The sequence below is a fragment of the Macaca fascicularis genome, chromosome 4 (assembly GCF_037993035.2).
Source record: "Macaca fascicularis isolate 582-1 chromosome 4, T2T-MFA8v1.1".
NCBI lineage: Eukaryota > Metazoa > Chordata > Mammalia > Primates > Cercopithecidae > Macaca > Macaca fascicularis.
In genome coordinates this window covers 23,204,753-23,220,129 of record NC_088378.1, presented here as the reverse complement: position 1 = coordinate 23,220,129, position 15,377 = coordinate 23,204,753, and the positions used below count along the sequence as shown (strand labels likewise).

The window sequence follows — 15,377 nt, the reverse complement described above, 5'->3', positions numbered from 1 at the left end:
TGAGACACTGAATGAGGGAGATGTTCACGATTTAGAAAAAAAAAGTATTTTCAATTTTCAAATCATACCTGATATAAAATATGAAGGGAAAAGGTAAAACCTTGTCATTTCAAATGAAACTAAAATATTTTGGCTTTATCAACAGACATAAATTGTGAAGGTTTACCAATACAATTGGTATGCTTTTATGTAATTAGAGAACTCCAAAAAGCACTTAGGAATAGCTCATAAATCTACCATATGTTGACAGCACTTTAATGAATTTCTCCAGACTATGAATAAAAATTTGGACTCCAGTGCTCTTTATATTTTATTCACTTAGAAAAAGTGAGACAGGATCGCTCAGATTGTCATATATCATAAAAGTAACTGGAAAAATATGATTAAAATATCTACTTATTATAGTTAAAGATTTGCAGTGAACATTATATAGTATGTTTCCACTTAATTATGTTAATTGTTCGCAAATGAGAACACTCAAAACCAGTGCTTCTAAGGTTAAACTAAGATTAGATCCAGTGACCTGGCATCTGTCAGGAGTTTTTCATAGGGGTCCAAACCATAGTGAAATCTCAGGAGATCCCCTCAAATAATGCAGTTTAATTATTACTCATAAATGAACAGTTTTCCACGTTGACAGATGTTCTCAATCCCACTCAACCCCACTACTTGGTATTGCAATTCCCGCTACTTTTCCTTATCCATTCATTGCTTTCCCCTATGTCCAGATAAATGCTGAATCAGCATTTACCCACTTTATGAATACTCAAAATAAAATACCAACACTTAGACTCCTCTCCCCCCACCCTTTTTTTTCCTATCAAATTAACAAAGACAGAAAACCATGTTAATACCTAGTTTGGTAAGAGTGGGGCAAAAATTTACTTTCAGACATTGCTGTTGGGAATGCAATATGATAAAAGTGTTCTGGAAAAGAAAAAAAAAAAGTGCCATATATATGAGTAGATCCTTTTAGCTCCAGTTACTCTTATCCTGCATTGAGGAATCTATCCAAAGGAAATAATCCAAAAATGTAATTATATTATGCCAAAAGCAGGTCTTGGAAATATTTTATATATTTAGTAAATAAGAAGAAACATCTCAAATATTCAGCAGTAAGGGAGCGCAGCACATCATGGAATGCTCACATAACAGAATGATATGCAGCCATTAAAATGTATGCTTGTTTATTTAAGGGCATGGGCAGGTATGGATATGATAAATAATGCAGGGTACTTTCATGCATAACATGATTTCAGCTATGGAAAATATAGAGAAAAATGCATATGGAGCTATTTCTAAATAGAAACCTATAAACTTAATATTCCTAAATATTTGCTTCTGGTTGGTACGTGATCCTTCCCCCTGCCTGTTTTTCTGTACTCATCTGAATTTCCATATTGAACTTGTAGTATTCTTATGATCAGAAAAATATTAAGGGAAAATCACAACAGATTTGGAAAAAAAATCATTAACTAAATTTCTTCCCCATTCTTACTCAGGATTCAGTTATTCTAACCTCTTAAGGTTTAAATTTTTTTAACTTTTCATACTAGAATTCAGCTTATAGAGTCTTAAAAGTCATCTTTTTCCCTTTCTCACATCTGTTTCATAAAGAAAATGGCTTTACTTAATGGTGACTGGATTTCCTTCTTTATAGTCAATTTATAGATTTCCATCTTAGAAGGTTGTTTATTTACAACAACATCTATTAGCTGTTAATATTATTCTCCATTCACATGGAAATGGAGGTGATATAAAGCTTAAATAGATTGGTCATAAATCCTTGCACAGTCTCAGATCCAACTACTTTGTCCTTATATTATCAAAAGCAGTTCAAAAAGACAAAGGCTGCTGATAGTAACAAGATTTCTCCATTGAAAACACACACGCATTGATAAATCAGTTGAAAGTGTGGTACACAATAGTATGTCTTTCATATTCTTTTAAAAAAATGAACATTTCTAATCTCTTTGCATTTTCCTTAACCACTTAGAAGTCAAAAGTTGAATTATTTGTGATAAGTATATACACTGTATTAATATATTATTACTATAGATAAGAATATAATAAAGTTTATTACTAACATACATGGAAATTTTGGGCTACTGAGATACCTGGCACAATCAGTGACTTTGTCTTTTCCTACAGGATCTAATTGAAAGGTGTTAGGAAAGGCATAGCAAAGAGCTCTTTTCTGTTGTTACAAGCAGTAAATGGCCCTTAAGAAACTTCAAAAAGAATGAATGCTTGCTTGAGGAAAAAGGGAGTAAGAGAAAAGCTGTTCAGTAATGAGCCGGAGAAAAAAGAAAACCTGGTCTGAGAGATAAAAGAGGTGACTATTAAAAGGGAAGGACACAGTCTACCAGAAACTCGTGAGGCTTCACAAATCAAAATCTAGACTCGCTTCACCATGGAAACCCAAGATAATTAGAAAGTATATGTTTAAAATTTTGTAATATTTTACTTTATTTTTAATTATCCAAAGCAAATCTAAGACTGTTAATGATAGGAATTGATAGTTTGGTTAGGACTACACAGATATTAAAGCTGTGTGTAAATTTGAAATACTTAATTTTTAAAAACTGTTTCATGGGATCTGTAGATGTGACAAAAAGCTAATAATGTATTCTTTCACTTTACTTCCTTGTCACCCTAAGGCTGTGCCTCTCCTTCCAGTAATAGGATACGAGCTGCTTGTCTGAGAACATGTAATTGGAGTAGACTTTTATGTAGTGATCTGAGGCCCTTACTAGTTCTCTTTCTTTCTGAGGGAAATCACCAAATTTTGAGCCTATAGGTAAACCATTGGTAAACAGGATTGGCCGGGCAGGGTGACTCACACCTGTAATCCCAGCACTTTTGGGAGGCCAAGGCAGGCAGATCACCTGAGGTCAGGAGTTCGAGACCAGCCTGGCAAACATGATGAGACCCCATCTCTACTAAAAATACAAAAAATTGGCTGGACGTGATGGTGCACGCCTCTAACCCCAGTTACTCAAGAGGCTGAGGCAGGAGAATTGCTTGAACGCGGGAGGCAGACGTTGCAGTGAGCCGAGATCATGCCACTGCACTCCAGTCTGTGCAACAGAGTGAGACTCCGCCTCAAAAAGAAAAAAATAAGTAAATAAAAGTAAAGACAGGGCTACTTGAAATAGTCATTGTATTGGAGACATCCAGCTAGTGAACTTAAGAAGTAGCTCTTATAGGGTGGAAAGAACATTACCTTTAGAATCTAGAATCCTGGTTTCTCAGGCTCTGTTTGGTTATTGGGTGTTACCTAGAGCAAACCCTTTATCACATTGTTGTTTTTTTTTAAATTGATTTAAGTAATGGAATATGAAATAAGTGTCTTTTAAGCATTCCTTCAAATCCAGTTTTCTAGAACTATGATATACTAACATTCAAGTTCATAGAATATTATAAATTAGGGGAGGGGTATAGTGGGATAAATTTCTTTCCCATAAGTGAAAACTTCTTAACCCATTTTTTTTTTTTTTAATCTAAACCCAATGACTCCTTCCAGTGAAATGTAGAGTTGTGTTTCTTCCCGTACAATGCTTAGGTAGTCCAGATATGTATACATGGGAATGAAAAAGAAGTAGAAAAGTTGGGCATCTTTTTCCCCTGGAAAAATACTGTGTTCTATGGAAGAGAAAGTAGTTGGTGGATAGCAGAAGGAAGATGCTAAAAAGTAGAGAAGTCGTTCAAGGAAAACAATAAACTGCAGTATTCACAGAAACAGTTGGGAATATGTACTAATTCCTATGGGATGACCACAGATTTAACTCATTTCTTACCCCAAATTTGCAGATTGCGTTCTATTATATTATAAATAAATCTCTCATTTTAATGACCAACTCAAGGGAAATTCTGGCAGCCATGGTGAGAATGAGAAACAAAGATTTTTATACCCAGAAAAACTGACTTTCAGATATAAATGACACAAGCAGGCTATTATCAGCTTGCAAGAACTTGGGAATATTGTTTCCAGGAGCTTTCCTGATGAATTGATGAAACTACCTGGGAACAAGCTTCAGACAACCAAACACATACTGTATGATGTCCAAAATAGGCATATTCATAGAGACAGAAAGTAGATTACTGGTTGCCTAGGACAGGGGATTGAAGGGAAATGGGGAGTAACTGCTGATGGGCACAGCACTTCTTTTTTGAGATGATGATAATGTTCTAAAATTGTGAATCAACTCAGTGTGAATATACTAAAGCCACTAAAGTGTATACTTTAAATGGATGAATTGTATGATAAAGGTCTTAAAAAGAAAAACACTATAGTTCTGAGTTTTAATTGAAAATATTAATATGAGCATATGATATATTGTATTTTAAATATATATAAATATGCATATATGTGTGTGTCCCCTGAAAAGGCCTAGAAACAGTAATGAAACCAGTGGCTATGAGCATCTCTAACACACAGAGTGCAGGCTTGAATTAATATTTTCCACTAACCAGGGCTTCTTGGAGAAAAGACTGAAATTGGAAATGTACAGGATTAGTCTGAAATATCAAACCAGGTAACAAAGAAGCTAACAAAGACTACTAGAGTAAGGTCAAAGGACTTGGGAGCCAACTTGAAGAGGCTTCCACTGGCCAAAAATGATAATTTTGAGTTTCAGTAAAAATAAGAACTGTCTAATAGATTAAAATCCACTAAGTATGTTTAAATTGGTAAGTTCAAGCCACGGGCAGTGAAGCATGCATATAATCACAGCTACTTGAGAGACTGAGGCAGGAGGATAGCCTGAACCCATGAGTTCAAAACCATTCTGGACAGCATAGCGAGACCCTATCTCTAATTAAAAATAAAAATCAAATGGATAAGTTCATCATAATGAAAAGCAAAAATAATTGGTCACCTTCAAAGAATGACAGGAAAGCAGTTATCTTGAAAGCTGGTATTTTCCCAGGCAGCTGCCAAAGATGGAGGGGCAGGTCCCGATGCTCACTGGCCGAGGCCCCCTTCTGGGCTGCCTGACCACCGTCATGGATAGGCAGGTACTGCTGGGCCAGAAGGTGGTGGTCGTGCACTGCAAAGGCATCAACATTTTTGGCACTCTCCACAGAAACAAGTTGGAATACCTGGCCTTCCTTCACAAGCAGATGAACACCAACCCTTTCTGAGGCCCCCCACCTGCATCTTTTGGCAGACTGCTCGAGGCATGGTGCCCTGCGAGACCGAGTGAGACCAGGCCGTCCCTGACCACCCCAAGGTGTTTAATGGGATCCCACTGCCCTATGACAAGAAAAAGTGGATGATGCTTCCTGCTGCTCCCAAGGTTGTGCGTCCGAAGCCTGTGAGAAAGTTTGCCTGCCTGGGGTGCCTGGTTCACGAGGTTGGCTGGAAGTGACAGCCACCCAGGAGAAGAGGAAGGAGAAGGCCAGTATCCACTATTGGAAGGAAAAACAGCTTATGACACTATGTAAACAGGCCGAAAAGAATGTGGAGGAGAAAACAATTACACAGAGGTCCTCAAGCCCTATGGACTCCTGGTTTGAGCCCAGTAAAGACTGTTTGTTCCCTATGATTGGCCTGGCCTGGCCTTCCACCGTTGCTGCTGTAGGGTGTAGAGGACCCAAGGGTGGCAATCCAGGTGCCACAGACAGCCTGGGACTTAGGAAGCTGTGGCGGGAAAGGGCATTAGTCAGTTGCCCATCTGTATTGTTACTTTAAACAACTCTAAGAATTGTTCAGGCGTAATTTGTCTATGGCCTACTCGTTCATGAGAGAGTTGTTTTAGAAAAATGAGGGCCAGGCGCATTGGCTCACACCTATAATCCGAGCACTCTGAGAAGCCAAGAGATCGCTTGAGTCCAGGAATTCGAGACCATCCTGGGCAACATTATGAAACCCCATCTCTAACAAAAATGCAGAAATTAGCTAGGCATGGTGGCACATGCCTGTAGTCCCAGCTACTTGGGAGGCTGAGGTGGGAGGGTCACCCAAGACCGGGAGGTCGAGGCTGCAGTGAGCCAAGATTGCACCACTACACTTCAACCTGGGTGATAGAGTGAGACCCTGTCTCAAAAAAAAAAAAAGTAAAGCAATAGTAAGAAGAGCCAGTTACCTTGGTTTCAAGATTAGCAAAAGGGAGCTGGAACATGAATGCAGGGAACCCTACCTTCTGAATGGGCTATCTGTTTTCAACTTCCCACCTTATATACTCTGCAGCTGTGAGAATATGGGGGGGGGGGCCGGAAACACTTGGGGACTGTATGAGCTTGCTGTTTTACAAAGAGTATGTATAGAAGCATACACTGGGAAGATGTGTGACCAGGGCATTACAGAGTAGCCCTTGCTCCTTGCCTGTATTTTGTGGTCAGAATCAAATAAATTACTTTTAAAGAAAAAAGTCTGGTAAATAAAGGAAAAGAATCAGGTATTTATCTTGCCTCTCCTGTATGAACTATATCACCGGTAACTAAATAGTAGATAAGCAAAGTTTCTCTTAAAATTATACCTGCTTACAAATGAAAGTGAAATGATAAAACTAGAAAATCACCCATTTTTACAACCCCTGATGAATTAATGGATCTGGGCCGTGGTCACCAATAGCTGCTCACTTCTCAAAAGGAGAGCAAACCACATACATGCCTCCTGATAACATATCACCTACAGTCTTGCCAAAGGCATCAAGTCTCCACATCCAGCTTCCAATTTGTCATAAATACAGAAAAAAGAACGTGCCAAACTCCACCACACGTATGCAGTCAGGAACCCATAGAATAAGTCTCCAACAGTTCAAATAACCCAAATTTGTCCACATAAATTATAAGGAAAAGAAAAGAAAAACTGAGACACCTATGATTTAAAATAAGAGGCTTCAAAGTCATCCTTTTTTAAAATAATGATGGCTGTCTGTAGTGTCAAATGGTGTAGATTTGGTTGCTGAAACCATATAAGATAGTAAATGCCAGGATGTGGTTGCTTTGGGAGAGAGAAAAGGAAGTATGATTGGGACAAGGCCCACGTAGGGTTTCTGGGATGGCTGGCAAAGTCCTGTTTCTTGATCTGGATGCTGCGTACTATGGCGTGTGTCTTATAATGTTACACTAGGCTATACAGCTGTATGTTTGTGTTGGAGAGTTCATATCTGTGTGTGTCTTTTTAATTAAAAAAGTTTTGAAATAACTACATAATTTTTAGAAGGTTATTTAGAAAATCAAGCTTAGTGGAATCTGCCTTAGATCTTGAGATGTATTTTGGATCTCTCTGTAAAATAGTACTTAATGTACTGAGTTATCTTCATATATGTAAGCTGCAGATTATATTTCAACATAAAACAAGCATAATTCAAATATGTACGTGTAAATATTCTATAATACATCTCTGAAAATGCTGCTGTAAATATCTGTCCAGTTTTTTGTATAGTCATAAGTTTTCAGTTCCTTTGTTTAAATACTAAGGAGTGCTATTGCTGTATCATATGGTAAGAGTATGTTTAGTTTTGTAACTGCCAAACTGTCTTCCAAACTCTGTACTATTTTGCATTTCCACCTGCAATGAATGAGAGTTCCTGTTGTTTCACACCCTCACCAACATTTGGTGGTGTTAGTGTTCTGTATTTTGACCATTCTAATCAGTAGGTATTGTTGTTTTCATTTGCATTTACCTGATGATTTGTGTTGTGGAACACCTTTCCATATATTTATTTACCATCTGTCTGTCTTCTTTAGTGAGGTGTCTATTAAGATCTTTGTCCCATTTTTAAAATTGGAATCTTTGCTTTCTCGTTATTGAGTTTCAAGAGTTCTTTGTATATTTTCATAAACAGTTCTTTATTAGGTATGTGTTTTGCAAATGTTTTCTCTTAGGCCTTGGCTTGTCTTCTCATTCTCTTGACAGTGTCTTTTTCAGAGCAGTTTTTCATTTTAATGAAGCTCAGCTTGTCAGTTTTTTCTTTCATGGATCATGCTTTTAGTGTCATATCTCAAAAGTCGTCTCCAAACCCAGAGTCATCTAGATTTTATCCTATGTTATCTTCTAGGAGTTTTATAGTATTGCATTTAGGTCTATGATCCATTTTGAGTTAGTTTTTGTGAAAGGTATAAGGTCTGTGTCTACATTCATTTTGTTTTTTTGTATGTGTATATGGATATCTAGTTTTTCTAGCACCATTTGTTGAAAAGACTATCTTTTCTTTATTTAATTGTCTTTGATCCTTTGTCAAAGATCAACTGACAAAAGTGGATCAATTTCTAGGCTCTCTGTTCTGTTCCTATTGATTTATTCTTCACCAGTACCACAAATCAAGACAAGATTGTCTTGATTTCTGTATCTCTATAGAAAGTCTTTAAGTTGGGTAGTGTCAATCTTTGTCAGAAACTGGCTATTTTGGACCTTTTGCTTCTCTACATAAACTTCAGAATCAGTTTGTATCTACAAAATAACTTGCTAGAATTTTGACTGGGATTGCAGTAATCTGTTAACTAAGTTGGGAAGAACTGACATCTTGATATTCAATCTTCTGTCTATAAACATGGAGTATCTCCATTTGTTCTTTGATTTTTTTCATCAAAATGTTGTAGTTTTCTTCATATGGATCTTGTACATATTTTGTTAAATTTATACCTAAATATTTCATTTTTTGGGGGGGTGCTCACAATGTAATCTAAGTGGTATTGTGTTTTTAATTTCAAATTCCACTTGTCCATTGCTGATATATAGGAAAGCATTGATTTTCTATATTAGTCTTTTATACTCACTTGCAATACTCACTTATTAGTTTCAGATTTCTTTTGTTGATTCAGATATTCTGCATAGAAAATATGTCATCTGCAGACAAAATTTTATTTTTCTTCTTTCCTAATCAGTATACCTTTTATTTCCTTTTTCACTTTTTCTTATTGTGTTAGCTAGGACATCTAGTACAGTATTGAAAAGCAGTGGTAAGAGGGGACATCCCTGCCTTATTCTTGATGTTAGTGGGAAATCTTCTAGTTTCTCACCGTATTACGATTTTTCAAATGTAAAAGCTCAACCAGCGCAAAACCAATATGTTTATTTTCCCCTTCCTTCTAGATTCTAATTAATCATTGGTAGAAGAAGTTTAGGCTGTGTGAAGAGTTTGGAAAGACCTTAGGAAATTTTTTAAAATGTTTATTTATTGAAAATGTTCAAGTTTCCTGAAGTATTTAGACATCAAGAAATATTTACATACATCTCTAGTTTATATTTCCATCCTGTTGATTTCTCTATTAAGAATTTTAATGAAGCCAGGCTCAGTGGTTCATGCCTATAATCCCAGCACTTTTGGAGGCCAAGGCAGGAGGATCACTTGGGCCCAGGAGTTTGCAACCAGCCTGGGTAACAAAACAAGACCCTGTTTCTAAAAAAAAAAAAAAAATTAAAAATTAGCTGGTTGTATTGGTGCATGCCTGTAGTCCCAGCTACCTGAGAGGCTGAGGTAGGAGGGTCCCTGGAGCCTAGGCTTTCAAAGCTACAGTGAGCTATGATTGTGTCACTGCACTTTAGCCTGGGTGACAGAGTGAGACCTTGTCATAAAAAAATTTTTTTTTAAAAAGGCACTTAAAAGAAGTCCAAAATGCATCTCAGGAAAGTTGTACATAAATCTTCACACTATTACTATAAGACAGGCCTCATTTTACAGATGTTTCTCAATTATGGTATTCCAAATCTACAGTATTGGAATAGCTTTCACTGTTGAAAACTGTTTCATTTCTTAAAAATGTTTTTAACCTCCTATCACCAGTCTTGTGCTAAAACAGGGTATTTTACCTATGAACTACCACAAATAGATAAAATAGCTACTTTACATATAAATGGCCCTTTAAAACTGGATACTGTTGTATGCCAATTTGCAACATAGTCTATATGAAAAGAGAAAATACTAATAAATGCTGTGTTATAGACCAATAATTAGATTCTCAATGTGGTGTGAAGTACTGACAGGAGGTTCATTCTTGGCCTCATAAATTTGACCATATCTTTTCATTCTAATGCTCTTAAATGACTTAGAGACATGACTTAACAGTAAAATAAGCTCCTAAACAACAACCGCAAGCACATAAAAACCGAAATTATGCAGTGATGGCATGCCATTTGTTCAGGAATTGGCTGTCCTATTTACTCTTAAATATAACAGCAAATGGAGAGTTGATTGTTAAACTGCACATTCAGGATCTCATGGTTTAATATCTTATGTGTTATTTGCCAGACTAAAGATTATTAACATGTTTTGCTTTGTTCGCTGCGGGAACAATGCAGTACTTGTATTATACAAATATTTTGATTAAAGTATTGTTTCCAATCAGTTTGTTTCCCATTCCTGTCGAATTACCTGAGTTAACCTAGTTCAGTGGTTCTCAAATGTAGTGTACATCAGGATCCCAAAGAGCTTGTTAAAATACAAATTTATAAGCCCTGCTCTCAGAGCTTCTGATTCAGTAGATCTGGGTTGGGCCTGATCATTGGAATTTCTAAGTTTCTCCATAATGCTGATGCTGCGTCACTGGAGGACCACATTTGGGGAACCACCGACCTATTACCATGAAACCTTTCTCTCTACAATGAACAGAATTCTTTTTTAAAAAGTTAGCTAAAAACAAAAAGTAGGCCTCATGATTTGGCTGTCACTACTCTTTAGGAAACCATGTTCTAATTTACTGGGTCAAGAACTGAAGGAAACGTTTCTTCTATAGGATATCATAGTAAAGCTGCTTCTTGAAATCTTACAAACATTGTATTTATCAAACGGAGTGTTAAACTATTCGAGGTTTCATTTATATTTGGGAAAACTCCAGTTAAATAAAGCAGATAGAAGAGCCCTCTTAAAATCCCTGAGGAATATATGACACCAATTTCTATCATTAATATTTAATGAAGTTTTTCTGGTATTGTTTTGTTTGTTGTCATTTTCTCCTGTGTTATACTTTGCTTAATCTCCCTGGCTGCATATTTAATTGAGTTACCTTTATTTTTAACTTTAGGTTCAGAGATACATGTGCAGGTTTGGTATATGGGTCCATGGCATGTCACGAAAGTTAGGTATACAGATTATTTTGTCACCCAGGTAATAAGGATAGTACCCAATAGGTAACTTTTCAGTTCTCATCCTTCTCCCACCCTCCACTCTCAAGAAGGCCCCAGTGTCTGTGGTTCCTTTCTTTGTGTCCATGTGTACTCAGTGTTTAGCTCCCACTTACAAGTGAGAACATGCGGTGTTTGGTTTCCTATTCCTGTGTTAGTTTGCTTAGGATAATGGCCTCCACCTTTATTCATGTTGGTGCAAGGACGTTGTATTAATCAGGGTGCTCTTAGAGTGGACAGAACTATCTATCTGTATCTATGGATCTACATATATCCTATAAGTATTAAATTAATACTTAATAAACTATAAGTATTAATATTTAATAAACTGTAAGTATTAAGTTAATACTTAATAAACTCCTCTTTTATATATAAAACTAACACAATCACAGGGTCCCACAATAAACTGTCTGCAAGATGAGGAGAAAGGAGAACCAGTCCAAGTCCCCAAACTGAAGAACTTAAAGTCCGATGTTTGAGGGCAGGAAGCATCCAGCATGGGAGAAGGACATAGGCTGGGAGACTAGGCCCATCTCTCCTTTTCACATTTTTCTGCCTACTTTATATTCACTGGAAGCTGATTAGATTGTGCCCGTCAGAGTAAGGGTGAATCTGCCTTCCCCAGCCCACTGACTCAAATGTTAATCTCTTTTGGCAACACTCTCACAGACACACCCAGCATTTATACTTTGTATCCCTCAATCCAATCAAGTTGACACTCAGTATTAACCTTCACAGACTCGGTCTTATTTTCTGTAGCTGTGTAGTATTCCGTGGTGTATGTGTACCACCTTTACTTTATCTAGTCTACTGCTGATGAGCATTTAGGTTGATTCTGTATCTTTGCTATTATGAACAGTGCACAATAGATGCATACATGTGTCCTTATGGTAGAACAATTTATATTCCTTTGGGTATATACCCAATACTGGGATTGCTGGGTTGAATGGTAATTCTGTTTTAAATTCATGAGAAATCACCAAACTACTTTCCACAATGGCTGAACTAAATTTACATTCCCACTAGCAATGAATGAGTATTCCTTTTTCTCCACAACTTCACCAGCTTCTGTTTTTTGTTTTTTTGTTTTTGTTTTTTTTTTACTTTTTAGTAATAGCCATATAATGAAATTTTTTAAAAAGGCTTTTGAAATCTTATTTCCTTAAAGCCCAAGATCCGTGTTGGCCTTTACCAGAATTGTTTGTTTTATTACCCCCTAAAATAAGATAGTTTCTTTTTCCCATGGTTATCAGCCATTTGCCCTCAATGGTACTGATTTGCACTGGCTAAAATTAGAGCCAGAGTAACAGTAACTCACTTTTATTCTATTTTGTAGTAGATGAAATGTTCAGCATTGATATTAAGTTTTTAACCACTGTGTTGCTATTTGTTTAGTGCTGAAACAGCTGGACTCCATTTCTTTTGCACCTCGATTCTGTGGGTTTTATAGACAGCCGGTGTTTGCTGCCCAGCCCCGGGACGGGACACCGCACTGCCACTCATCTGCCATCACTTCTGTTACTCCCTTTTACCCTTGCCTTGCCATCCACCATCACTTCTGTTATTTCCCTTTTAACCCTTGCCTACCTATGTTTTTTCCACTTAGAGCTTTGGGTCTTTTTTAAATGCACATGCTGCTATGGTACTATTTCTTTTAGAACTAGTCCTTTTGAACAAATCTAATAGATCAGTTACTTCACTACTTAGGATGATTCCTGTCTCAACAATAACCTTCAGGATGTTGGCCAGTCTCAGAAGAAAACATATACATATAATGTATATAAATCATATTCGGTAAAGTCAGTTTTATCTAAAACTGAATTTAAGATCTTCAAAAACACTTAAATGACCTTTCTTTGCAGTTTTGTGCTATTCTCTTTCTAAATTTGCCAGTTGTATGTGGTAAGATTGATGGTGAGAATTTATCTGATTACCTTGTGTAGTATTCACAGTATTTGTCTTCATTTTCTTTTTGAGGAGGAATCGAAGTTATTACTTGATCCTTTCCTGTCTATCACATTTTTCCAGTGTTGCACTTCAAAAACAAGTGTTATTATGAGTCATTGACCACAGCTGTCATGTTTACTTTCATATTCCAAGTGCTTGTGCAGCTTGGTATGTAAGTACATAGGCATTAAATAAATATTTGTTGAATAAATGGATTGACATTTTTAAAAGGTCAATTATACAAGCAGTTCCTTTTTGAAAGTTTGTAATTTAGAAAGTTTCAATTATGTTGAAATATGTGTGTGTGTGCAATATCTTTAAAAAGCAGTAAAAAAAACATTCTGATAGTGCATGAGTAGCTACAATGGACAACATAAATTATGTTTCTTGTTATTATTTCTGTTTGTATTCTAAAGAGGAAATGCCTGCCAAATTATTTCAGTCTGATATATTCAAAACTCTTCTAATAAAAAAGATACTGAGTTATGTGACATTTTGATATTCTGATGATGATCGTTATTAAGGCAGGGCGTTGTTTCATTGAGTTTATAGTACTGTAAGAATTTCGTTGTTTATAGTACTGTAAGAATTTAACACTGATCTATTAAAAACAGATGCAATGTTGTCATGAAATGGGATATATGAAAATATGTTAAAGCCTCTTAAATGAAAAAAATAATTTAGATGCTTTCAAGTAAATTAACAAAATTCAGGGGTTAGCAAAGTATAGCCAAGCACATTCATTCACATTTTGTCTATGGCTGCTTTGACCCTACAGCTCTAGTGAGTGAGTGAGTGAATAAATTGAATGAATGACTGCTGACCAGAAATTGCACTTTCAAACATTTAACCTGAGGAAATAGTTATATATACAAATAAGTATGTACAGGGACGGTCATTCCACAGCTGTTTGTAATATCAAAACAAGGGAAACCTAAATGTTGACTTATAGAAGCCTGGCTAAGTAAGTTCTGGTGTATCCTTATTATACCAGAACTAGTGTATGATATAGCTATTTTTAAAAAGATGTTACAGAAATGTATCTAGCGTTAGGGAACAAGGGTCAGCAAACTACAGCCCTTTGGCCAAATTGGCTCAATACCTGTTTTTATACTACCAGAGCTATGAGTGGGTTGTTAAATTTTTAAGGATTGTTAAAAGTAAACATGAGACAGAGTATGTGACTAGTAAAGCTTAAAATATTTACTATCTAACCCTCTATAGAAAATGTTTGCTGACCTCTGATACAGAATGTTGTATACAATGGAGATTAAATTGGTGGGGATGGGTTTAAAACATTACAAAATAGTATATATGGACCAATACTTTTTTTAAAAAAATGCAATCAATATCATTTAGACACTTAAGATGTTAATAGTTATTTCTGGGTAGACAGGATTAATAAGATTCTATAATTTATGTCTAATTTTGTGATTTTTCAATAATGAGAATGTATTCATTGTTTAAGAAAATAAAAATTTAATATTGGCATGGAGAAAAAAGAGAACTTCTCTCAGTTTCAAGGTACACAAATATGTTTTTCCATTTTGTAGATGAGGAAACTGAGACTAAGAGTTTAATTAACTTCCCTGGAGGGATACAAACATAAGACAAAAATTGCATTGCTGCCAAATTTTCTGTCCAGCAGTGTCACCATTTGATAATTTAAAATGCTCATCTGTCAGCTGAAATAAAACTATAGACTCTGTACCCAAAGGCAATTTAAAGGTATCAGTGTATAATATATGATAAAGGAGGATTATGCAGAAATCACAAACTGCCTGTCTAATGGTATTAAGTGTGTACTGGATAGGTTTACATTTGCTTAAATAGAATGAAAAATTAGTAGCTTACATTTTACATTTTTTAAAAGAAACAAAACCTGTGCACACAGATATTCAGTTGACTTTGTAAATTTGCAAACTGTTACTGCTACATAGTATGGTAATTCATTGCTCTTTCATACCTATAGAGTTTAATTGTTCAAATTCAGGCATGTGACACAGAAAGGGACCATGTCCTGAAGCTTGTGCCCTTCACTGTAAGAGGAAAGACATTTGACTTATCAGATCCTTGTGCAGATAACTATTTACAAAATAAGCAACTCAGAAGGAGAATGAATACAACAGTGAGAAATCTCATTTTAATGAACTGATGGCTAATAACTCAAAGAAGCAGTAGGACTATAGAAAGCAGACATGATAGCTCAGCAGCTTTTGGACCATTTAGTGTGTGGACAAAAGGCCTAATATCCTTCTATTATTCCTGAGGAAACTACTATCTTATAGCCAAGAATGATAACTATTATTGCTCTTTAAAAAGCACTTGTTCCTTTAATTATAACCATCTTGTGATTTGG

At 36.0% G+C, this 15,377-nt stretch overlaps 1 protein-coding gene across 3 annotated transcripts in view; it reads left to right on the top strand.

Moving 5' to 3' along the window:
• The window catches only part of MAN1A1 (mannosidase alpha class 1A member 1), a 176,546-nt gene that overhangs the window by 80,135 nt on the left and 81,034 nt on the right, over window positions 1-15,377 (top strand). Inside the window, exon 5 of one of the 3 annotated variants that reach the window (XM_074036954.1) lies at window positions 5,088-6,060. The exons of the other annotated variants lie outside the window; for them this stretch is intronic. Within the exon in view, the coding sequence (XP_073893055.1) occupies window positions 5,088-5,207 (120 nt within the window). The 3' untranslated portion in view covers window positions 5,208-6,060. Of the gene's footprint in view, window positions 1-5,087; window positions 6,061-15,377 lie in introns of those variants that run through there. 3 annotated transcript variants of the gene reach the window in all.